Raw genomic sequence first — 24,892 nt, 5'->3', positions numbered from 1 at the left:
GAAACTGAATGTTAAGGTTAAATAGAATTTGTGTTGTGGTTGGTTAATGATGGCAAGTAGCCATGTTTGTTGCTGTAACTTTTTTTCACCATTGCCAAATGCAACCATAAGATAAAGAACAATCGTCACCCAAAGTCACCATAGTTGTAAGCATTTGCTGACATATGTTCCAATGTCATTAATGTCACTGCTTAATGAACTTTACCTTATGCAACTCGACATAGACAATTACATTTTCTTAAATTTTTCCCATAAAAATGGTTTCACGTGAGGTCACTAAATATATGACGACATTCTTAACTCCAAAATTAGTTTGATTTTTTATCAGCAAACGAACCAAATACTAATTAGGGAATCTTAAATCAAAGCTTTACAATTTGAATTAACCTTTCTACAATACAATGAAAGAGAGTACATGATGTCCGTGACTTCGAGAAGCTAAAAGCGTAAAACAATTAATGGGATGCCATATTGCCATTTCAGAGAGTTAAAATTAAACCAAACAAACAAATCATTGAACACGGATTTGAACAAAACAATAATGATCTTTACTTAAATCAATTAGCTGACAAAGACATGTACATGTTTCACTGAACAAAGGGGAGGAAGAAAGAAACAAAAGAAAACTAGATAGGAAGAAGAAGCCATTCATTTCATCAACCGTGTTAGTAGGTGGGTGACCAAAAAAGGCATAGAACACTGAGGTAATGTTCCAGAGCCAAAGCAAAATTTTTGAACCCTGAGGCTTTACTGGGGCAAAAGATGAGCGAAGTTGGTATGGTATTTACACCTTTTTCCAGCAGTCAGAATAGAAGAGACTACGACTAATAGTCAGCTTCAAGAAAACTCTCGTAAACGGTTCCTTTCAGCGTTTTGTTAACGTCATCCCAGTTCTGAATGTGGTCTGACAATGGTCCTCTATGTATCTTAACATGACGGCTCGTTAACTCCATCTGAGGCAACCCTAAGAACTCTTGAACATCTATTAGTTTCTGCATCAAACACACGGTGAATACAATCATGTAATGAAGAGTGAAAACTAGAAGAAATGATTAATCCTGTTTTTGGTTGTGGAAAAAGAATTCAGAAGAAAGAAGTTGAAAAAATACAGACATGTCATTTTTAGTTCCTTGGTAGAATAGAAATAGGTGAAAAATAGAAAACAAAAAGTTTTGGAAATTGTGTAATTTGAAGTATTATTAACTTCACTCTAGGAGCTAAATCCATTTGTTGTCATATTTTAGATAAGTATTTAGCTAAACTCAAACTATAAGTTATCACTGGCAGATTGTGATAGCATAACATCCAAAAGGATTTTTCCTTTCTATTTTGCAACCTTCAAATGACTTAAGATTTTATGAAGAGGTCCTTACAGTGTGATTTCTCATAAGATCCTCATAGTACACAATCATTTGCCGAGTTCTGTTGAAGTATTCTAAAGCTTTAGCAGATCTCATCTCCATATCCTTCAAGTCATCCAGCAAGGATGTCGAATTAATGATAGGCTTGTACTTTGAAAGAATATCCGCCTAAAATAAACCAACTATGAGCCTCACTACATGACTATAATAAGAGAAATCAAACGAAAGATGGATGAAGAGACCTCTTCTGCAGAGTGTACATGAGCCTTGTGTGTTCCATTCAATAGCTTGGCATAACGATCATATGAATTGGCTAGCATTGATACCATCCTGCGTAGCAAGTTCCTCCGGAAAAGAAATATAACAGAAACACGTCTGCGGTTGAAATACTCCGCTATTTCCTTATGGTGTTCCATCAACCCCTGCAAAATCCAGATTTCTCAGTTCTTTTATTATTTCAAACCAGATCAAACATCAGCATAAACTATATGGAAACAGAGTCTGAGAGCGAGGGAGAAAGAGCAGGACAGCAAATAGATGTCAGGTTAACAACATATGTGAAACTCCAAAAATTTCATAGCCACATGAATTTCCAGTCCATAAATCCATCCTAAAGACGATTGCTTTCACATTTATGTTTCCTGATCCTGAAGTAACAATAGAACTAGAAGTGCATTTTAAACACAAGATGACTCAAGGTCAAAGAAATACAAGTAAAGCAAAACAAAAATGCAGAGGATCTTTGAATTTTAGACTCCTGATCCTCAAGGAAAGAAACTAGAATTCTTCACACCGAACATTCTTAATACTATTTCTTGGCATTACACAAATTCTTATGAGCACTTAAGGAGGATAAATATGTAGAACTTAGTCTTAGGGAATCCAGGAGATGCTACAATTCCGCTCGAAGCATCCAACGTTAATAACTACCAGAGATACTTGGAGGGCATATTCTCATCTTTCTAAAAAATAGGGGGTAGGTCATCTGTATGACAGTCCTTAAATAGTATACAAAAATATTTAAAAAGCAAGTTTCCAACGCAGGCATATAAGTAAAATCATTTTAATATTCAAAGCCAGTAAGAAAATTTGAAGAACAAGATGTTGTAGTCCCCATTCTTTTTGAAAGTACTTTTCTTAATATTTTCATAAAGCTGATCAAGTCTATGAACCCAAACTTAACTAAATTTAACCAAATTTATGTAAATATTAATCATCAGGATTTCGTGAGTCCATTCAGTCTCCTTTGGTAACACTTGTCACTGCTTAGATTGCAATCAGATGTAATACTTGCATCACAAATTTCACAGACCAGATTATACTCATTTGCAACTAGTAGCCCATTTCTATTCAATGCTCACACCTGGCAATAGAAATGGCTGATTCCAGATACCAAGGGGGAAATCGTGATGAAGGTAAAGTATCAAAAGGTTTTCTTTAACTTAAATCCTCTACAACAGAAAATACAAGGAATAGTTATGGGTATAAACTTAAATGCAATCAAAGCCAGTAGCATATATATCGCAATGCAACTATGCCTACTGAAAGAAATAGCATAAGTAGAGTTTTTCTTCTTGAAGCTTCTTAGCAAAACATAAGCTCAAGCGTACTTCAACAGACTCTAGGAGTTCAGTTTGCAATCAGTGAGTTGGTAAATTGTAACATATTTCAGGATTGACATGTGATATTATAGCAAGACTTCAAGTGAATCGGGAACTACTTTCAAACAGTTTTGTGAAATTTTCTAGACAATCATTCAGGCCAGAACACGTTCAAGTGCAGAAAATAGCATAACACTACAACATAACCTCACACAATCCCTTGGCAGATATAATCAGGCAAAGTTTAACAGCAGTCTCTTTAGCAGAAAAAAAAACGTCACAACTTGCCCAAGCAATTAACTAGCATTAATATCAATAAATGTGTGGATCTGTTGACAACTGTAAATACTCAGAAAACTAAACAAAAAGTATGTATACCTGATTAAGCATCCACTTTAAGCCAGTTGCAGCAGAGCACTCGTTCTTCGAAGCACTATTGAACCAGTCCAAATTGTAAACTTTATCTAAAGTCTGCAAAATGGAAGACACATTTTTCCTTCTCTCTCTAACAGAAAATATCTCCCCGTTCGAGCTTACATTAATGTGGCTATTTAAAAGGGTCTCAAACCACCCACTACCTGATCTCTGATTGGACAATATGGCAAAGAACAGTACAGGATTATGATCACACTCGTTCCTGGCAAACAACGTGGCAATCAATGAGCACCTAATTAAAGGCAACTGATAAAGATTTACAGAAACTTCCCAATACCTGCTAAAGGATACAGGTTTAGGATAATGTAGTAGGTGAGGAGTATTCATTAGATTCAATCTACCACGAGAATGGTTGTCAATGACTTTAAAATCCACAAATGTAGTCCTAGCTTGTGTGCTTATCTGCTTTAAACATGCAGAGAAGATAAAAACGCCACAAACCATCGAAAACATCACAACTGCTGCCCTTAACAACATCGGTGATCTCTTTGGAGGCTTCATAACGAGAATTTCCTGCAACCACATACGCGGAAAAAGTTACTAAAATGCAAATAACGACAACTTTCATTGCTAGACGTCAAGTAGGTAAACTGATGGAGCCTCCCCTTCACTCAAAATACCAGAAGAACATAAATGGAAAAGAACACACTGGATATTCTCAAAATGGTGCCCAGCCCACTACCATCCAGATGTAATTTTTCCAACAAAATAAGATATTATTCTTGACTTTGTTAGGATAATAGTAATTAAAAGAAAATAACCAAAAACATATCAACAATGAAAACTTTAGAGGCATAAAGCATCAGTCTCTGTAACGCATGAACCAAAAAAAAATCCAGCAAGGCAAGTTCCTGACAAAGCACAAGAGATGCACGCATTTGCTAAAAATTAATAAATATACACGTTAAAGCATAATGAGCACCCAAATCCAGATAATAACCCAGAAACCTACAAAGGAGCTTAAAGTGTTCTTCTTTTCTTTTAGTGCTAAAGTGTTCCACTTTAAACCCATGTATCAGTGTTAATTATTCTTTACCCGACTTTAAACCACTCTTTCTATGAACACGCGTGACTATTTCATCTTCCCTCGTAATAGCATACTCCCAGAGTGCCAGAATTAGAGGATAAAGTACCAGAAGCCACTCTAAATTGATTTTTTGAACAGAGAGAAACCCCCCAAATGGTAGAAAGTTGAAATGTTTAAGCAAAATAGTACACAGAGAAGCGAGTTAGAAGAATAGGAAAACAAGGGAAGCAAGAGAAGCAACACATTGTGCAAAAAGGACATCTGGGTTTAACAGTAGAAAGGAGCATATAAGGAACTAGAGAGCAAGTACCTTGTAGAACAAACACATGTCTTCTACCATTGTAGTTCTGGAGAGAGAGAAGAAGAAGAAGAAGGTGTGAGTGAGAAGTGAGAGAAAGGGGTCAGCTTTGGAGCTCGATTGCCTGAGAGCGGAACCCCAAATGGCATTCAAAGCCCTAAAGCCAACCCAACCCAATACAGACGACGAGAACAACACCACCACCAACAAGGTGCCATTCTTCACGATTCCCTATGCTTGCTGTCTTGTTTCTTCTCTCTCTTTCAAAATCAAAATACTTTTATTTTATTAATGTTCTTCTTGGTTCGTTCTTTCTTTTTCTTTCTTTTTCTTTTCTTTTCTTTTCTTTCACTAATCTTATTATCATGACAATGGCGATGATTAGTATTATTAGGAGTTAAAATAGCAGTAACAAATCTGGCGTGCATAACGGTGGTTTGGTAGGTGGGTAGAGGCCCACACGCGACTGCAAGAGGCGTGTGAATGATGAAGAAAACGAGAAAAAGAATAAAGCACTCTTTTCTCTGTTTCTGTATAATAGTAGTCTTAGTTATCTCACCTAAATTAAATAAAATATTCACCTTTTCTAGTTTTACTATATTTTTAATTAATTAATTAATTATTTTCCGTTTTTTTATTTAAATAATTTATAATACATAACCATGATTTCTCCGCAAAACTTACTCTTTTTTTTTCTTATTTTGCCTAAAACTATAATTGTTTATAGAAATATAGTATTAAATAAGTAATGATTTGTATTGAGAAAATTTGGACAGGGTGATGATTTTGGCGTTATTGTTTATTATAAAAAGGTGTTACTCCTAACTACTATAAAGTAAAGGAAGGAAATTATGAGTAGTGTGATGTGGTAATTTGATATGAATGATACTACTAGTTCACATGGAACGTTTAAAAAGTGGTGTGTGGAATTAAATCTTTCGTAAAATGGTGCCACATAGAACAAATGTACCTTTTTTACCTAACATACACAACATTAAATATAAATTTACGACTCTTCAAAAGTCTTTAAAAGAAATGGTCACAAAACGAGTTGACTGAATTATATAAGAAAGAAAAAAACATATAATTATTCTTGGTTTGGAGGGTGAGTTTTGTTGTGATTGACTTGTAAATAAGTTTAAAGTATAATGTTTTCTATATGTATACAAATACTTTAAATAAATAAAAGAATTAGATAGACTTTATATAAATTTAAAACTTATGTCAACTTTAAAATTAGTTTTTTCAATTTTAATTTTAAGTAAGGAGTAGTTTAAATTTTAATTAAATTTGAAGTGTTTAAGTGTGATAAAGTTCGACTAAATTTAAAAAAAGAAAAAACTAGAAAGTGATATTTTTTTCACTATATTTAAGAAGTTTAAAGGAGTAAAATTAATATTTTACAAATATGTTTATTTGATTAAATTATATTTTAAATTTAGTTGTCATCACTAAAACGTGTTTTACCTTAAATGTAATTAACACTTCAAATAATCTCATAGTACCACTTTGTCAGGGAGCAAATTTGTCATTAACACTATAAGTAAAAAAGATTAACTTGAACCGTTTTTGTAAAATAATTGTCAAGAAGCAAATTTGTCATTAACACTATAAGTAAAAAAGATTAACTTGAACCCTTTTTGCAAAATAATATAGAACATAAGTGAACTTTTAAAAAAAGGAAGACAACTTTAAACACACTCTACAAACCGAAGACTAAAATAGGTATTAAATATTTTAAGTTTATTTGTTCACCGGTCGCGATTACAATGGGTCATTACCTAATTAATTACAACTGGTATTCAAGAAAGATAATTTACTCTTAATTACTTTTAATGAAGCTCAATTATAACTTTCATATAAATTACTACACAGTAAAAATGCATATTATTTATCGTACTATTTCACATTGTAACGCCTTTTATTTAATTATTATTAGTAAGCTTAGCTTCTCATTGTCCCCAATGAAGCTCTAAAAAGAACTATGTTCACCCCTTCCAACAAATACGCCTCAAAAAAGAACAATACACTAAAGAACAGGCCTCAGCACTTCAGATTTTAAAGTTCAACGGGATTAACTTATTATTTTTTAAATTTGGACGTGTTTTGTGTAACCTCCCAATATATATATATATATATATATATATATATATATATATATATATATATATATATATATATATATATATATATATATATATATATATATATAAGTATACAAAACAATAATAAAAGGTTAAATTATTGAAAATAAACATTTTTATATTAACATATTTCAACCATAATTTTATTAAATCAATATGTATCCATTCAAATCTCATAATCAAATAAAATATAATTTTAAAATAAAATCATTCTTTCAATTAACTTTATTTGAATTAGTTTTGTTTGTAGATAGTGTTTGAAGATTGATATAATTAATACAAAATATTTATTAAACCCTAAACTCGTATGAATGTCTCCTTTATTTATACTTTTGAATGTGAGTTTAATTTTGTAAGGTTAGACTTTGTTAAAAATGGTTATATTTTAGAGCGTTAAACTAGTTTTAATATGCATATATATTAGTTTACACTTTAAATATTCATAGAAAATAGTTAAATTAATTTATAGGCTTAATAGCCTTTTTTTTTGTCCTTAGATTTGCTTATTTTTGTCCCTTCGTGTCAAATTAGTTTTTATTTAATAAATTTTGCGTCAATATTGTCTCTTCCGTTAAATACGCACAACGGCGTTAACTTTTTTTTCTCTCTCCTCTAGTTCTCTGCAACACTGCAGACTTTCTCTTTCTTTTGTCAGATTCTCTCTCCCCTGATTCTCTCACGTCACACACCCTACACACCTCTTCATCTCTTTCTTCTTTCATTTACACTTCCTCACTTTATAAACACCAATCCAGTGTCCAAAGTTACGTAATCATTCCCATGCAAAATCACACACTCCCTTCCTCCTTGCTGCATTGGTCCGAGAATTCCACTCATTCCAATTTTCCTTCCATCATTCACCAACATTATCACACTACTCACTGAACATAGCATTCCACACTTATTTTTTTTCCTAGTTACCATCTTATTTTTCTTCTTCAACTTTAGTTCCTACAACTGATAATGCTAATTTTTACCACTATCTAAGCATCAATTTAGTAGCAAAATCAACTCCTTTATAACTTATAACTTGTTAAATCCTCTTCTTTTGTCTTGTTTTCTAAATAATTGTATCTTTGGCTACTTTGATGTGCTTTCATCAATAATCCCTTATTTTGTAGCTAATAATGAGCTTGGAAGAGTCTCCAATAATGTCTAAAGCTGAACCAAGCATGAGAAGCAAGCAGATCTGCAGAAAAAGTGAAAATGATGCAGTGCTGAAAAGTCAGGCCCAAGCCCCCCCTGGCTGAGGGGCGCCCAAGCGCGACTGCACCAGGGCCAGTTTCTGCACAGAAAAGTGACCAGGTGCCAGTTTTGTGATCTGGTCGCGCCCGGGCGTGAAAAAAGGGCGCTCGGGCGCGACTTTTTGCGAGAAGCTTGCGCCCGGGCGTGAGAAATGGGGCGCCCAAGCGCGACTTTTTCCGAGAGGCTCGCGCCCGGGCGCGACTGAGAGGGCGCCCGGGCGCGACTTTTGCTGATGTGTCAGATCTAGCTTATTTAACCCTAAAATGCGAAGGGGTTGGGATCTTTGGCTGCCCAAACACGATTTCTCTCAATTGGAGCTCTTGGAGGCGAGCTAGGAGCTGTGGAAACAGTCCTTCTTCAACCTTGGGTCTTCCTCCTTCTTCCATTTCCACCATTGTTGTAAGCTTGAGCTCTCCATTCATGGAGAGCTAGTTTCATTATTGTTGGGGGATTGATGTAGCCACTGAAATCTTATGTAAACCACTATGTTTTGAATGAATTTATGCCTCTTTCATTGATTGTTAGTGTTTAATTCCTTTTCTTAATGCTTGTTGTGAAATTGCTACCCATTACATGATTTTAGGGTTTGCTTGATATTGGAAAATGTTGGGTAAATCTGGACTTGGATTAAACACCTAAAGGAAATAGTATCTAGGAATAGAGCTAGGACCTTTGGTTGTCTTCAGATCTCAATTCTTAATGCAGAAACAATTGTTAGGTTTTCCAAGGGATTGGAACCTAATAAGGAAGTCTAGGCTCTCTCTACCAAGGAATTGGGTTTGAGTAATTTAGTAGATTGACATTGGCATATTAATGAAGAGGAAGTGATTTTCTATACATAAGAGTGAAGTAGGTGAAATCATACCCCCAACAATACCATTCCATGTCATTTCTAATCTTTCCATTTCCTAGTGTTTGAGTATCTAAGATCACTTTTATCAATTATGTTTCATGTTTACTTTAATTGCACAAAAACACAAATTATGAAGCATTCTTTAGTCTAAGTTAGCTGGAAATTATACGATTGTTTGGTGACACGAGTCTCTTGGGAAACGATATTCGGTCTTACCGGTTTTATTACTTAGAACGATTTGGTACACTTGCCAAAGTCTTAACAAGTTTTTGGCGCCGTTGCCGGGGACTCGGTGTTAATACTTTACTGTTGTGTAATTCTTAACCAACTTAGGCTTTATTCTTATATTCTTTTTACTGTGAATAATTTTTGTTTTCTTTTATTTTCGGATAACTTGGTGCTCTAGTATTGTTGTCTCCAGTGTATGCAGGGCACAATCCGTACTAGGAGCACAATATCATCTGAACCCCTCCTTTTTGACCCTGAAGTTGAGAAAACTGCCCGTAGAAACAAAAGTAGAAGGAGAAGATATGGCCGCCAATCCAAATGGTCATGGTGATGGCCAAGCTAGACGCACCTTGGAGGACTATTCTACATTCTCAGGGCCTCTTCACTTTAACAGCATTTCTAGGCCAAGAGTTAATGCCGCCAACATGGAGATAAAGCCTGCTCTCATCCATTTGGTGCAGAACAATCAGTTCCAGGGCCTTTCTCATGAGAATCCGTACAATCATTTGGCCACCTTCATTGAGATATGTAATACTGTGAAGATTCATGATGTTCCTGATGAAGCTATAAGGCTGAGCCTGTTTCCATTCTCGTTGGTAGGAAACGCCAAGGTGTGGTTGAATTCTTTTCCTGAGAATAGCTTCACGGCATGGGAGGACGTGGTTGCCAAGTTCCTCAACAAATACTTCCCACAGTCAAAAGTAAATAAAGGAAAGCAGGAAATCTCATCTTTTCAGCAAGATGGTAGTGAAACTTTGAGTCAAGCATGGGATAGGTTCAAGGGCTTACTACGAAAGACGCCCACTCATGGGTTTGATGAGCCTACCGTCCTGAATATGTTTTTGGGGGGCCTTAAATCCCAAACCAAATTAATGTTGGATGCCTCAGCTGGAGGAAACATCAGATGGAAGACACCTGAAGAAGCACATGAGCTGATAGAGAATATGGCTTCTAATGACAATGAAGTGCAAAATGAAAGGGCTCAACTCCAACAAAAAGGTGTTTTTCAACTACAATCTCAGGACGCCTTGTTAGCTCAAAACAAAATAATGACCCAACAACTCGAAGCTCTCATGAACAAGCTCTCTCAACTCCCTAAAGAGCTCCAGAATTTTTCGCAAGCTCAACATCAAGGTTGTGAGCTATGTGGTGGAGATCATATAAATGGTCAGTGTGCCATGCAAGCCAATTTCCAAGAGGTGAATTATATGGGTAATCAAGACTGCTAACACTACAAAAAAGAAGGGCATTACCGAAGGCCAGAAGCCCTCGGAAACAGCCCAAAACCGTCGGTAAAAGGTAATTACCGAAGGCTTATCGACGGCCAAAGAGCCCTCGGTAAATCCCTTGTCGCTAACATTTACCGAGGGCTTTCGCCCTTCGGTAATTACCGAGGGCTTTCGCCCTTCGGTAATTACCGAGGGCCAAAAGCCTTCGGTAATTACCGAGGGTCAAAAGCCTTCGGTAATTACCGAGGGCCAAAAGCCTTCGGTAATTTCCGAAGGGCGAAAAAAAAATAGGGCGCTGGGCTGCTGCAGAATGTGATGCTAGAGTGTTAAACATATGATTGTAAATTAAGAGATATTATACAATAAAATTAAGAGATATAAACCTCAATCTGGATTATTTATTTTACTACTGCAACTTGAAGAGAACTAAAACCAACATCAACATAGGTATATTACCTTCTTACATCATGAATTGGTGTAATGAAATTGGCTGTACTTAAATGTTAAAAGGTTGGGTTGTTGTTATACCTTGTTTACATTCACGTGTTGCCTTCACTATGTCTACAGGAATGTTTGAACCAGAAGCAAAAACACCAATCATAACAAATAATTAAAGTTCAACCTCAATAGTCAAGAATGATCAAGTTCAATAATGCAGAGCTAGAATGGTAGGAAATTCATTATGGATGACATGAATAAAAAAAACTCACAGATTGTATATTTTTGAACTAAAGTTAGCACTTACAGCTGCCATAACCTCTTCTATCTCCTTTCTCTTTTTATTCACACACCATTACTCTACAGTTTCACAACCACACACTCTTGTCTATTCTTCTTCTGTTTTCTTCACATCACCACCACACTGTGGCTCTTCTATTGAAACACATCACCCACACCTTACAGAAATAAAATAAGAAATCCTTCCACATGTATGCTCTTCCCACATGGTCAAATAACCAAGGATTTTTATGCAGAATATACCATCAAAACAACCAGATTTTTATGCAGGTTATACAGCAAAATAGTAAGCTATTTTTGCAGAATTTTACACCAAAACAGCAAAGATTTTATGCAGAATTTACAGCAATACAGCAATGCAGAATTTTATGCAGAATTTTACAGCAATACAGCAATGCAGAATTTTACAGCAATACAGCAATACAGCAATGCAGCAATGCAGAATTTTATCATCATTTTAAAGATATTTAAACACTCAAACAGTTTGAAAACAGATTGTAATGTGAATTCACTGGTTCACTTTCATTTTAAAGCCAATTTTGATGGTTTAAGACATGATTCTACATATAGGCATAAAAATGATCATTTCAACAGTGCACACAACTTTAAAATGGCAAAATAAACTTGCTCAAACATTGTATATGCACAAACACAGCAAGATTCAACAAATCATAGTTACTATAGACAAATATGTATGAAAATGTCACCAAAACTGCATCAGAATTTTGTTGTGTCTTAGGCCATTTAAAATCTCCTAGCTAAGATTTTGTACCTAGATCTGGTGAATTAGGACTTCCTTTAGCTTTGTTTATGCTGTACAGTTTGATTCCAGTGTGTGTTTTCAATTCTAGTGCTAATTTTGGGTTTAAAATGCTGCATAATTGGCTATAGCAAGTGTGATTTGAAGCATCTGGTTGTTTCTGTCCATTGTGAATGTTTGAACAAGTTTATTTTACCATTTCAAACCTGTGTGCACTGTTCATTTTGTCAAATTTGAGCCTACATGCAAAATCACTTCCTAAACCATCAATTTTGCTTAAATTTGGAAGTGAATTAGTGATTTTTGAGTGTAGTGTGATTCCTTGTTGTTTCAATGTTTAAACACCTTTAAATTGATGATATAAAGTTGCTTGAATCATCACTTGAGCTTTAGAAACACTGCCACTCATTTTTGGATTTGAAAGCACACTTTTAAAACCATTTTTCTGGTGCAGTTTTCATTTTTAGTGTGTTTAATTTTGTACATTCTTTAAATTTCAATTATGGGTTGGCAAGAGCTGGTTACATGTTTGAAAATGGAATTATATGATCAAAAAAGTATAATCCAATCATAAAAATCATTTGAAAACCAAGCAATCCAGTTTTGAACCCCAAAAACCGAAAATCACAAAATATGCACTTCTTTGGAGACTTTCATCAAACAGTTGCATTTTTATCAAACACCTTACTGCACTACTTTTGGCTCTTCGTTTTTTACTTTTCTTGCGTGCTTAATCTGATCTAGTGCCTCTCCTAGGTTCCTTTTGTGTCCCTCTATTGATTCAAGGCTTAAAATCATTTGAAATCCACTTGTTTGGCCTTCAAATTGTGCTACAAAGTCTGTTACTTGAAATTAAAATCTGGTGCAGTGCAGATTTTTGCTGTGACTGGTTTAGTGTGTGGTGGGGTGTTGTGACGTTTTGGTGAGGCGTCCAAGGTCCAGAATTCTTGCTCCAAGGGGGTAGCATACTAGGTAATGGAAGGGTTGCTGAATTGGACAAAGAAGTAGCTCTAAAAGTAGCAATTTGGCTTGATTTTCAACAGCATTTCACCAACTTGGAACCACTTTTTTAGGTTCTAACAACTCAAACTTTGAGTTTTACCTAATCCTTTGCTTTTGACTAGTTTCTTAGGTTCATTTCACTACTTTATACTTGTTAGGATGTTGACTATATTAGGTGAATTGACAATTTCTCACCTTATAAGTACACTTTTTATAATCTAAATACTCAAACTTTGAGTTTTAGGTTATTCTTTGCTTTTCACCAATTCAACAACTTTGTTTGGTGAATTGAAACTTGTTAGAACTCAAATTTAACTCAAAACCAAACTGCTACTCAAAATCACCTTTCTACTTCCCAAAATTGACTCAAAATTGGTGGTTTTGAAAGTGATTTTGTGCCTAAGCCATTCTAACACTTTGCTAATCATTTTAACAGTTTTAAGTCATCAAAATACACTTATTTGAACTCTAATTATGCATAAAACAGAAATGCAACTCAGATTCACTTTGCAAGTTCAAAAAATGGCTCAAATATGATGGTTTGACATACTAAATTGCATATAGGTCATTCTAACTTCATATCAATGGTTCTAACAGCTTTAATACATCAATTTGGACTTGTTTAAACTTCCAAATATCACAAAATCACAGCAGAACGAAATTTGACCTGTAATGACTCAATTAGGTACTTTTTACTACATTTTTTAAGGTTTTAAGTAGTGTCATTTTGAGTTTTAGGGAATTTTTTGCTTATGACCACTTTCCTACCATCATTTCACTACTTTAGACTTGTTAGGATGTTAACATTACTTAAAATTACTGTACTTTTGGTGAATTGGCAATTTGTCACCTTTTAAGTGAACTTTTTAGGTTGAAACTACTCAAACTTTGAGTTTTAGGTACTTGTTTGCTTTTGAGTAGTTTCCTATCTTCACTTGACTAATTTAGACTTATTAGGATATTAACATTAGTTAAAATTAGTCTACTTTAGGTGAATTGCAAATTTCTCACCTTTTTAGTAGACTTTTTTAGGTTCTAACTACTCAAAATTTCAGTTTTAGGTACTTGTTTGCTTTTGAGTAGTTTCCTAGTGTCATTTCATTACTTTAGACTTGTTAGAATATTAACATTAGTTATTCTTAGTCTACTTTAGGTGAATTGTCATTTTCTCACCCTTTTAGTACACTTTTTTGGGTTCTAACTACTCAAACTTTGAGTTTTAGGTAGTTTATTGCTTTTGAGTATTTTCCTAGCTTCATTTCACAACTTTATACTTGTTAGGATGTGTAGAATACACATTCTTAGGTTACCATGGGTGAATTCCTAATTTCTCGCCTTTTTAGTACACTTTTTTAGGTTTTAAGTACCCAAATTTTGATATTTAGCTACTTGATACAATTTGACATCTTTCTTAGCTTCATTTGACTACTTTACTCTTGTTAGGATAAGAACATTGCACATTCTTAGGTTACTTTAGTGCAATTTGCAACTTTTGACCTTTCTAGTGCATCTTTCCGATTTTCATAAGCAGATTTTGATTTCTTTCCTATTTTCATTAGTTACCATAGTTTTCAATAGTCTTGTACCATTTAAAACATGTTTAGATAGTTACATTACAACTTCATCTGTTAGTTTAGAGAATTTTTCATGATTTGAGATTTCTAGCATAGTTTTAGGTTCTCAATAGTCAATTTTTGAGTTTTTGTAGAGAGGTAGGTTTTAGGTTGTTTCTTAACTTGCTTTTAACATTTAAAACTTGTTTACAAAGCTGCAGTGCATTTTCTGCACTGCAATTAGTGTAGTCCTCATTTCTATACTAGTTTGAGTGTACTTTTAGGCTTTCTTTAGTGAGTTTTAGAATCTCTTAGAATTAGTGACTTTTGAAGTGCTCTTAGTTTTCTTTAGACATTTAAGACTTTATTAGGAAGTTTCTTTACAAGTTTGTTTCTGTTTTAGTTTAGTTCTTACTTTTACCTTGTTTAGCCTAGTTTTAGAGTGCTTTGGTAGGTTTTGAGTATTGAATTCTTGAAGATTTTAATTTTTAAGTTGATTTATAGCTTTCTTTAGTCATTCAAAATTTGTTTAAATGGATTTTACCTCTGTTTTTGAATGATTTTTATAGATTTATTTTTGAATTGATCTTAATAGCAGTTAAGTATCTCAAAATAAACTTTCATTCTCTTATTAAATAGTCCAAACAAATTAACCAATAGCTTTAACCCCATTACCCAAATATGATACATTCATGCATCAGTATTTAACATTCCTACATATTAACTTAGTCCTCAAAATCACATGCTCATGACCATATTACAAAAACTTCTCTGCATCTTTATTTCCTAAATATCCCTTACAACTACAACATTTGCACTACTTGGTTACATTTAATCTTATCAGCACAATAACTAAGAGTATAACTAAATTCAATAATCACCAGCCATCATACAATATTCTAAACTCAAAAGATACAAATTTGATTTTTAGTTTCGTCCAACTCAAACCAGATTTCATCCATTACGTTTAATCCAAACAAGAAATTAAGAGCTCTTCATACCTGGAAAATGTGTTTGCCCTCTCCGCAAAATGTTTCCTCCAAACTCCGTAACCTCACCCGTCTCGCACTCAACCCGAAATGCTTCCTAGCTTGCACTCGCACCTTTCTTTACTCTTTAGTTTCTACAATCACTTGCATTAGTCTATTTCTAACCCTCTCTTCATGATTGAACTCCAATAGAGCCTCCCAACCCACCACGTTGCGATATACAGCCCAAAACCACACTGGCAGCTGAGACAGGGATGACTGCAAATCACTCCTCCAAGGTTTTGTGCTTAGGATTGATGCAAAGGACAAGGGTTTTGTGGGCAAAGGGTTTCGAGCAAAGGGGGAAGGGGGTTTTCGTGGCCAGCTTTGAGAGGAGACGAAGATTATTACTTTGGTGCGAAATGAATTTGAGAATGGGAATATCCTATTTTTGGCCCTAATTAATCGAACACATTACCGGCGGCTCATAAGCCTTCGGAAAACGTTATTTACCGACGGTCTAAAGGCCTTCGGTAATAAGTCTTCGGTAATTAACGCATTTCTTGTAGTGTAAGGTAACTACAACCAAGGATGGAGACCTCACCCAAGCATGGGCCAAGGACAAGTGGGGCCATCAAACATACCACCTCAACAACAATATCAACCACATCCCTCCGTATCTGACAGGACCTCAAAGTTAGAGGACACTCTTCAGCAGTTTATGCAAGTGTCCATCTCCAACCACAAGAGCACTGAAGCTTCCATTAGAAATCTGGAGATACAAGTGGGTCAACTTGCTAAGAAGCTCGAGGAAAAACCTGAAAAGAATTTTGTGGCCAACAATGAAGTTAACCCTAAGGAGGAATGCAATGTCATTACAACAAGAAGTGGAAAAGAGGTTGGGGTTGATTACAAGAAACAACTGCCAAATAAAGAAAACAGAAGCAATGAAGATGAGATTCAAGCACACAAGGAAATAGATCAAGAGATTGTTGGGAGAGAAGAAGAAAATAAAGGAAAAGAAAAAGAGAAAAAGCAAAAAGAGAAAAAAATAGTGAAACACCTCCCTTACCCAAAAATCCCATCTACTAAAGGGAAGGAGAAACAGTTGGCTCGATTCAAGCAAATATTTGATCAACTTGAGATCACCATGCCATTGACCGAAGCACTGCAACAAATTCCTGCTTATGCGAAGTACATGAAGCAAATCCTCAGCAAGAAGAAATATTTAGATGAGGAAACAATTGAAGTACAGGGAAATTGCAGTGCCATCATGCAGAAGACTCTTCCTCCAAAATTTAAAGATCCGGGGAGTTTCACCATCCCGTGCACCATTGGAGACCATGATATAGGGAAGGCTCTCGTTGACTTGGGGGCTAGTATCAATCTGATGCCCCTATCTATGCTTAAGAAGATTGGTGGTCTTGAAGTCAAGCCTACAAAAATGATGCTGCAGCTGGCGGACAGATCCATCAAGTATCCGTATGGTGTCGTGGAAGATGTGGTGGTCAAAATAGATAAACTCCAATTCCCGGTGGATTTTGTAGTTATGGACATGGAAGAAGATGCAGAGATACAACTCATACTTGGAAGACCTTTCATGAAGACAACAAAGGTTGTCATTCATGTAGAAGAAGGAACAGTGAAATTAAAGGACCAAGATGAGGAAGTAACTTTCAACGTCTTTGGAGTTGAGCAGCAAAATCATGAAAAAGAGACTAGTATTGAAGCCACTGATGAAATTTTATCAATTACTAGTCTAACAGAGAAAGCTGCCAAGTTGGTCAAAAGGAGCCTCAGCTGTTTATCCCCAAGAGTAAAGGGAGAGGAAGAAGAAAAGGAAGAAGAACTAGTTCACCAAAATTCTGTGAAAGCAAGCGATGAGCCCAAACATGGCAAACCAGTGAAATTCAAGAATAGGTTATGGGTCATCAAGAGCATCAAGATAAATGGAGTACTTGAGATCGAGGCTCCATATTCTAGGAGAGTCAAGTTGGTGACTAGGAAATTACTGAGAGGATGTTGGTGTCATGACAAGAAGAGGCACTGCAACATCAAGAATCAAACTTGAGCTTAATGATGTCAAGCTAATGACGTTAAACAAGCGCTTACTGGGAGGCAACCCAGCTTTCTAACCCTCTCTCTTTGTGTGATTTTGTTATTTGAGTGTGTTTTTATTGTTTGAATTTGCTTTAGAATGTTTTGATTTGATTTTGTTATTTTGGAGCATGTTAGTTTCAATTGTAGTTTTTGTGTTGTTAATGGTTAACTAGTGTAATGTTGAGTTTTATTGTGTATTGATGTGTTTTAGAATTGTTCAATCTGTTTTTATGTGTTCTAGTGTGATTGTGTATGTTGTGAATGGTTATGTTGAGTTTAGGTATGTTTAAAGTGTAAAATTTGAAGCCTTGAGTTGTAGAAGAAAGCTTTGGAAGTGTGCACCTAAATTGGCATTCTTGCACTCAATTTCAATCCTTATGGATTTGATCAAGTTTGTATAGTGAAAACATGTTAATCTGGGCTGAATTGAGCATCAAGAAGTGCCAAATTCCAAAAATCGTAGGTGTAGTTGTGAAATTCTGCAAATCTGCAATCTGGTATGGCGCTCCAGCGCCCTCTGCTCAGGGGCGCTCCAGCGCGCTCAGCACGAATCCAGTTTTCTGGCATTCTGACCCATAGCTAGCTCCAGCGCCCTCTGCTTAGGGGCGCTCCAGCTAGCTCCAACCAGACCAGATTTTTCAGCAACTCTATTTTTCTCTTCTGCTTCAAATTTTTCATGCTCCAGGCTGTGTTTTGTGATTTTTCTTGTGTATTCTGTGTGCGTTTGACCTTGTGAACTCATGATCATGTGATCTAATGATTGTTTGTTACAAATACATACATTGTGAGCTCACATTTGCAAACTTTATTTTCAATCTTTTGTGCAGAAATGACTTCTTCATCCAACTCCAAGAGAATAAAAACAAACGCCGCCACAAAGTAGAGATGTAAACAGAGGAATATGCGACCCAAGTAGCATGGCTTGGGGACCAACCCAATTTATTGGGGGAGGTGGTGCAGAAAATGAAGGAGTCTAACAATGAGCTACAAATCATGAGTCACAGGACCTTTTATTTTGCTTTCTTTTACTTTGGTTACTAGTTAGCTTTTGTTTTTCAATTTTAGTTAAGTTGTTTTAGTTATCTGGCTTGATAGACTGTGCTGAACCATGATGCTTATGCTTGAATATGAAATGATTTTTGAGATGGTTCAAGTTAGTTCAAATTGTGGTTGCTTTCTTCATGAAAATTATGAGAATGCTCTATGTTTAATTGCGATCAATATTTATGGCAGTTGCTTCATGATGTTGTGGAACCTTGAGTTAATCTTGTGAGATGTTGTGCCTTATATTTTTCTTGTAAATGCTATCATGTTAGATCACAATTGACTTTGCCTGAGTTTCTCTGAATTGAATCATTTGCTTGCTTGTTGGACATGATCAAGGCCATCTTACTCTTCTACCTCTTTTACATGTTCTGAGCCAAATAAGCCAATACTAACCCCTTCAACCTTAATGAAAGATGTCTTCCCTCTTTGAACCTCAAGTCTATTGAAAATTCCTTGATTTCCTTACCTTGAGCGTAATAGAGCAATCATTTGTACTACATGAGAATGTTTTAAGTTTGGGGGAGTTTGTTTAGTATGGGTGTATTGAGAAAAATAGAAAAGTAATGAAAAAGAAGAAAGAAGAAGAAGAGGAAGAAAAATGAATTCTTTGAAAAAGAATTGGGAAATGAGTTGAGAAGTGGTTTATTCAATTGTGAAGCAAAGAGAGAGACTAATAGAATATCATGAAGTAAATTGTTTTATCTCTTAAGCTCAAGGTGCTTATTATTCAGAAAAACCATGTTTCTTTCTTAGCCCAACCTCAATACAAGCCAATCAAAGTCCTTGTGATGCTAACTTGCTTGTGAATGTGTTTAATTCGGTTGAAACGAAGGGCAAAGTTGATGTGTGTGACATTGTGATAGTAGAGTGATAGATACACATCCTTATACACTAGAGCATTAAAGTAAAACACTATCTTGAGTGAGGATTGGTTCTACATAATTCAATAAAGCATTCTGCCATGATTGTTGATCTCTTATAAACTGTGACATTTGATTGATTCAATGTATTGTGAGCACCACAGTGGAAGACTAATTTGTTATACATTTCCAGTTGTTTCAAGTTAAGCAAGCATTGTGAATTCGGTTGTGCTTTTGAAAATTTTGTTGTGTTAAAGACAGATACCTTTTGCTTGAGGACAAGCAAGGTTCTAAGTTTGGGGGTATTTGATAATGCTAATTTTTACCACTATCTAAGCATCAATTTAGTAGCAAAATCAACTCCTTTATAACTTATAACTTGTTAAATCCTCTTCTTTTGTCTTGTTTTCTAAATAATTGTATCTTTGGCTACTTTGATGTGCTTTCATCAATAATCCCTTATTTTGTAGCTAATAATGAGCTTGGAAGAGTCTCCAATAATGTCTAAAGCTGAACCAAGCATGAGAAGCAAGCAGATCTGCAGAAAAAGTGAAAATGATGCAGTGCTGAAAAGTCAGGCCCAAGCCCCCCCTGGCTGAGGGGCGCCCAAGCGTGACTGCACCAGGGCCAGTTTCTGCACAGAAAAGTGACCAGGTGCCAGTTTTGTGTTCTGGTCGCGCCCGGGCGTGAAAAAGGGGCGCTCGGGCGCGACTTTTTGCGAGAAGCTTGCGCCCGGGCGTGAGAAATGGGGCGCCCAAGCGCGACTTTTTCCGAGAGGCTCGCGCCCGGGCGCGACTGAGAGGGCGCCCGGGCGCGACTTTTGCTGATGTGTCAGATCTAGCTTATTTAACCCTAAAACGCGAAGGGGTTGGGATCTTTGGCTGCCCAAACACGATTTCTCTCAATTGGAGCTCTTGGAGGCGAGCTAGGAGCTGTGGAAACAGTCCTTCTTCAACCTTGGGTCTTCCTCCTTCTTCCATTTCCACCATTGTTGTAAGCTTGAGCTCTCCATTCATGGAGAGCTAGTTTCATTATTGTTGGGGGATTGATGTAGCCACTGAAATCTTATGTAAACCACTATGTTTTGAATGAATTTATGCCTCTTTCATTGATTGTTAGTGTTTAATTCCTTTTCTTAATGCTTGTTGTGAAATTGCTACCCATTACATGATTTTAGGGTTTGCTTGATATTGGAAAATGTTGGGTAAATCTGGACTTGGATTAAACACCTAAAGGAAATAGTATCTAGGAATAGAGCTAGGACCTTTGGTTGTCTTCAGATCTCAATTCTTAATGCAGAAACAATTGTTAGGTTTTCCAAGGGATTGGAACCTAATAAGGAAGTCTAGGCTCTCTCTACCAAGGAATTGGGTTTGAGTAATTTAGTAGATTGACATTGGCATATTAATGAAGAGGAAGTGATTTTCTATACATAAGAGTGAAGTAGGTGAAATCATACCCCCAACAATATCATTCCATGTCATTTCTAATCTTTCCATTTCCTAGTGTTTGAGTATCTAAGATCACTTTTATCAATTATGTTTCATGTTTACTTTAATTGCACAAAAACACAAATTATGAAGCATTCTTTAGTCTAAGTTAGCTGGAAATTATACGATTGTTTGGTGACACGAGTCTCTTGGGAAACGATATCCGGTCTTACCGGTTTTATTACTTAGAACAATTTGGTACACTTGTCAAAGTCTTAACAATAACTCCTACAACTCTAACACCTACTATCTCCTTCTCCTCAACCTCTCTTCACTAGTACTGCACCCTTTCTCTCACTCTCCTTCATTTTCAACAACCCATTCTCTTCCTTTTTCTCTTCTCCCATAATACTATTTACATATACCACTTCTCCAAAAACACATACTAACGTTCGCACTTTATCACCATCGCACTCCAATTCCCACATGCCTTCAAAATAAATCTTTCAATAACAAAAACCATGCATTTTAACTCTTACAAAAAGAAACTAGAATCAAGAGATTTGATATATGGAAATCAATTAGAATTAATGTCTTCTAATGTATGGTAATAATAATAATAATAAGATTTGATGTAACTAGAGTTTTTCTTTCGTTCTTTTTAGCTAGAACAGTTATAGGAGTAAGTGTTTTCCTGATTTTTAAGCCATATTAATGTACAAAATTATTCTTCTACTTTTATTTATACCTTATGATTGTATCAGTTCTATTTTAGGGAAGTATATTTAGTTTTCAAAAATTCAAACATATATTCAGTGGCAACAAAAACTTCTTACAGTAACAAATTAGTAATAAAGTATCACGGAAGTATAACTCACAAGTTGGCGCCTATCTTTTTTGGACCTCCCATCAAATCGTAAATTTAATTCCATGAGTCCCTTAGGTGGTGTAATATGCATTTCTCTTCTTTTCATATCAACATCTGGAACAATGGCTTCAACAAAAGGTACCAAAACAAGTTGATCAGATACATCTGTTCTTGCAGACTTTGACTTGCCACTCTTATCAAGCATATCAAAAGATGAATCAAGTGCAATTTGTAGTAGGTCGTTGGCTTCACTATTGAAAACATTTATAACAGTTCCCACAAGTGTTCCATTTTCCTGATAGGAACAAGCATGGTCAACACCTTCAAAAATTGCATTCAGGATTAAAAACTCATTATAAGGTGACAAAGATAAAAGAGTAGAAAATTCAAAGCTCATACATATCAGCATAACAATATCTATAAGTTATTTATAGTAGCCTTTTTCATTATTTTTATCACTATATTAGCACTTGGCATTTCATTTGCTGGATTTTTGGTACAACTGGGCACCTAACACTCAGATATGTATCTAGAAAAGAGCTCAATAGAAAAGGAACAATCCTATTTTATGGAAGAGTATAAATTATATTGCAAACAGTTTGCATTTCTATCATAAGAGCACACAACTAAGAGTCACAAAATTACAGAGAAACAACTGATCAATATGAGAGGGATAATGCACTTATATTGTCTCTTTCTTATTGTCATTTTGGGTTCTCTCTCTCTAAATAAATCTCTTAGCCACCCTCTTCACTGTCTGTGCCCTACACTCATCCTCCCACTCTTCCAATTCTCTTCTCAGTTTAACCTTTCCCTCACTCCATAACCCTCAACGCATCACCACCGAAGGAGTTGGCCAAATTCCTTGATAACTACTGAGAGACGGAGCTCGGAAGCTACGGCCTAATCGTGAACAACTTCGCGGAGCTTGACGAAGAAGAATACATCCGCTAATACGAGAAAACGACGGGGCACAAAGCTTGGCATCTGGGGTCGGCCTCTCTTATACCCAGAACCCCTAAAGAGAAAGCAGAGAGGGGCACGAAGAGCGTGGTGAGTATGCATGAGTGTGTGAGTTGGCTTGACTCTAAGGCGGAAAACTCGATGGTGTACATATGCTTTGGGAGCCTTTGTCATTTTCCGGATAAACAACTTTACGAGATTGCATGCGGGATGGAAGCGTCGGGTCATGGGTTCATATGGGTGGTGCTGAAGAAGAAGGGGAAGGAGGAGAGTGAGGAAGAGAAGGAGAAGTGGATGCCCGAGGGGTTTGAAGAGAGGAATGCAGAGAAGTGGATGGTTATCAGGGGGTGGGCTCCACATTTGATTATCCTGAACCACGCCGTTGGAGCATTCTTGAGCCATTGCGGGTGGAATTCCACCGTGGAGGCTGAGTGGTGGCGTCCCCATGATTACTTGGTCGGTGCACGGAGAACAGTTCTACAAAGAGAAGCTGATAAGCGAGGTGCGGGAAATTGGAGTGGAGGTGGGCACAACATAGTGGAACTGCTAGGTTTTGGTGAGAGAAAGATGTTGGTGTGCAGAGACAACATTGAGAGACAACATAGTGAAACTTATTTTGTATCACTTTATGCAGAGGTGCAGAATAGTAAAAAGTACTGACAAACTGCTTTGTACAGAAAAGTAGAAGAGAGTGAAGAAAAACTTAACGTCGTTTTTGAGTATTTAACGGAAGAGACTTGATTGAGTCAAATTTTACTAAATAGGGATGCAATTGACACTTTTTTAAAAAGAAAAACCTAATTGACACAACTCACCATAACTGGGGACAAAATAAGCTATTAAGCCTAATTTATATTATATGTTGTTAGTTATTTAAATTATATTTTTAGATGTTTTCACTAACTGAACTTAGTTTTTGTTTGTGATTTAGTTTAAATGGTTATACTTTAATAATTTATATTAAATATTGAATTGTTTGAGTGAATAGTTTAAAAAAATATTGTTCATAATGTATACATTATAAGTTTATGTATAAGTTTATGTATAAGTTTGATAAAGTTTTGATTTGAACCATTTTGTGTTGTTATCTTTATACATGTTTGATTGTGATATTGAATGACAACTTTTATTTCATATATTTTAGAGATTAAAGCAAAATATTGATAATTTTTCCTTATTAAATTTATGATAGATTACATGTTAGTAGTTATGAAAAATGTTTTTTTGAATGGGTAAACCTTATCTTATGAGAATAATAGAGTTTGTTACCAACATATCTATGATGCATGTAAAATAGTAACGTGTCTTCTATGTTTACCATGTTAAAACTATCACACTTAACATATAGTTCATTGTTTTAGGTATAATGACACAATGAGAATGGAACAAAAGTGGTGTATGGATTTTTTTATCCTCAAGCAATTCAAAAGTTTGGTAACACAAATTCAAATCTAACAATATGTGCAAAACATGGATGATTGACTCACAAAGTATAGTATTTTATTTTTAAATTTATGGCAATTATTGAACTAATTATTTCTTTTTCATTATAGGTTCCATTGATAATTACTAATAATCATTCATGAAAATTGTCAAGTTATCTAGTTTTGTTCCAATCAATTGAAGAACTTGTTATAATGGTGAATGTTATAACTTTCATATAATTCATTTAGTATATAACAATTATTATTAACATATCCTCAATTTAACCAAGATTGTGATTGACACAAACATTTTATGTGGAAGGAGCAGAAAAAAAAACAAGTTTAAATTTTATATATTGAGGTTGGGTATCATTTAATCCTTAAATTATGTAGAAGTTATATGATATTAGTTTTTTCTTCATATATTTTAGTGTAATAAGTAAATCAGTTTATTTAAATATGATTAATATGTCGGGCATTGGATGAAAGTTATCATTCATACAAGAATTCATGATCTATATAAAGGTAACATTTCTAACTTGTTAATGTTAAATGTTGTATCATTGTTTCAGGCCTTCATGTTATCTATCACATATATCAAAGGAGAATATGATTCAAATAAAACAACAATAGACAAACTATCTCCTCTAATACGTATGTTAGATTTTGATCAGTTTTTTGTTTAAAGTTAAATTACTCTTTTTATTTAATAGAAGGGTCTAGTTTTTATTTTGACTTTAAAAATGTATATTATGTAT

The 24,892-nt window shown here is 35.3% G+C and overlaps 1 protein-coding gene and 1 pseudogene across 1 annotated transcript; one reads left to right on the top strand and one right to left on the bottom strand.

Moving 5' to 3' along the window:
* Positions 1–525: 525 nt before the first annotated feature.
* Positions 526–5,219, bottom strand: LOC108334604 (uncharacterized). Its single transcript, XM_017570474.2, has 6 exons — positions 4,735–5,219; positions 3,675–3,910; positions 3,341–3,599; positions 1,604–1,783; positions 1,374–1,529; positions 526–992 (listed from the first exon to the last, which is right to left on the bottom strand). Exons 1-6 carry the CDS (start codon positions 4,762–4,764, stop codon positions 825–827), a joined length of 1,029 nt encoding a protein of 342 aa, XP_017425963.1. The 5' UTR covers positions 4,765–5,219; the 3' UTR covers positions 526–824.
* Positions 5,220–9,494: 4,275 nt separating this feature from the next.
* LOC108334781 (scopoletin glucosyltransferase-like) lies at positions 9,495–23,370 on the top strand (annotated as a pseudogene).
* Positions 23,371–24,892: the final 1,522 nt, after the last annotated feature.

The sequence above is a fragment of the Vigna angularis genome, chromosome 10, assembly GCF_016808095.1.
Source record: "Vigna angularis cultivar LongXiaoDou No.4 chromosome 10, ASM1680809v1, whole genome shotgun sequence".
Lineage (NCBI taxonomy): Eukaryota > Viridiplantae > Streptophyta > Magnoliopsida > Fabales > Fabaceae > Vigna > Vigna angularis.
This window is presented reverse-complemented; position numbering and strand designations above follow the sequence as displayed.

Coding starts and splice junctions, on each gene's coding strand:
- LOC108334604 (XM_017570474.2), bottom strand. CDS start 4,764: ATGGTAGAAGACATGTGTTTGTTCTACAAG. Junction 3,600..3,674: donor AAACCTGTATCCTTTAGCAG/GTATTGGGAAGT, acceptor GTTGTTTGCCAG/GAACGAGTGTGATCATAATC. Junction 1,530..1,603: donor ATGTACACTCTGCAGAAGAG/GTCTCTTCATCC, acceptor GGTTTATTTTAG/GCGGATATTCTTTCAAAGTA.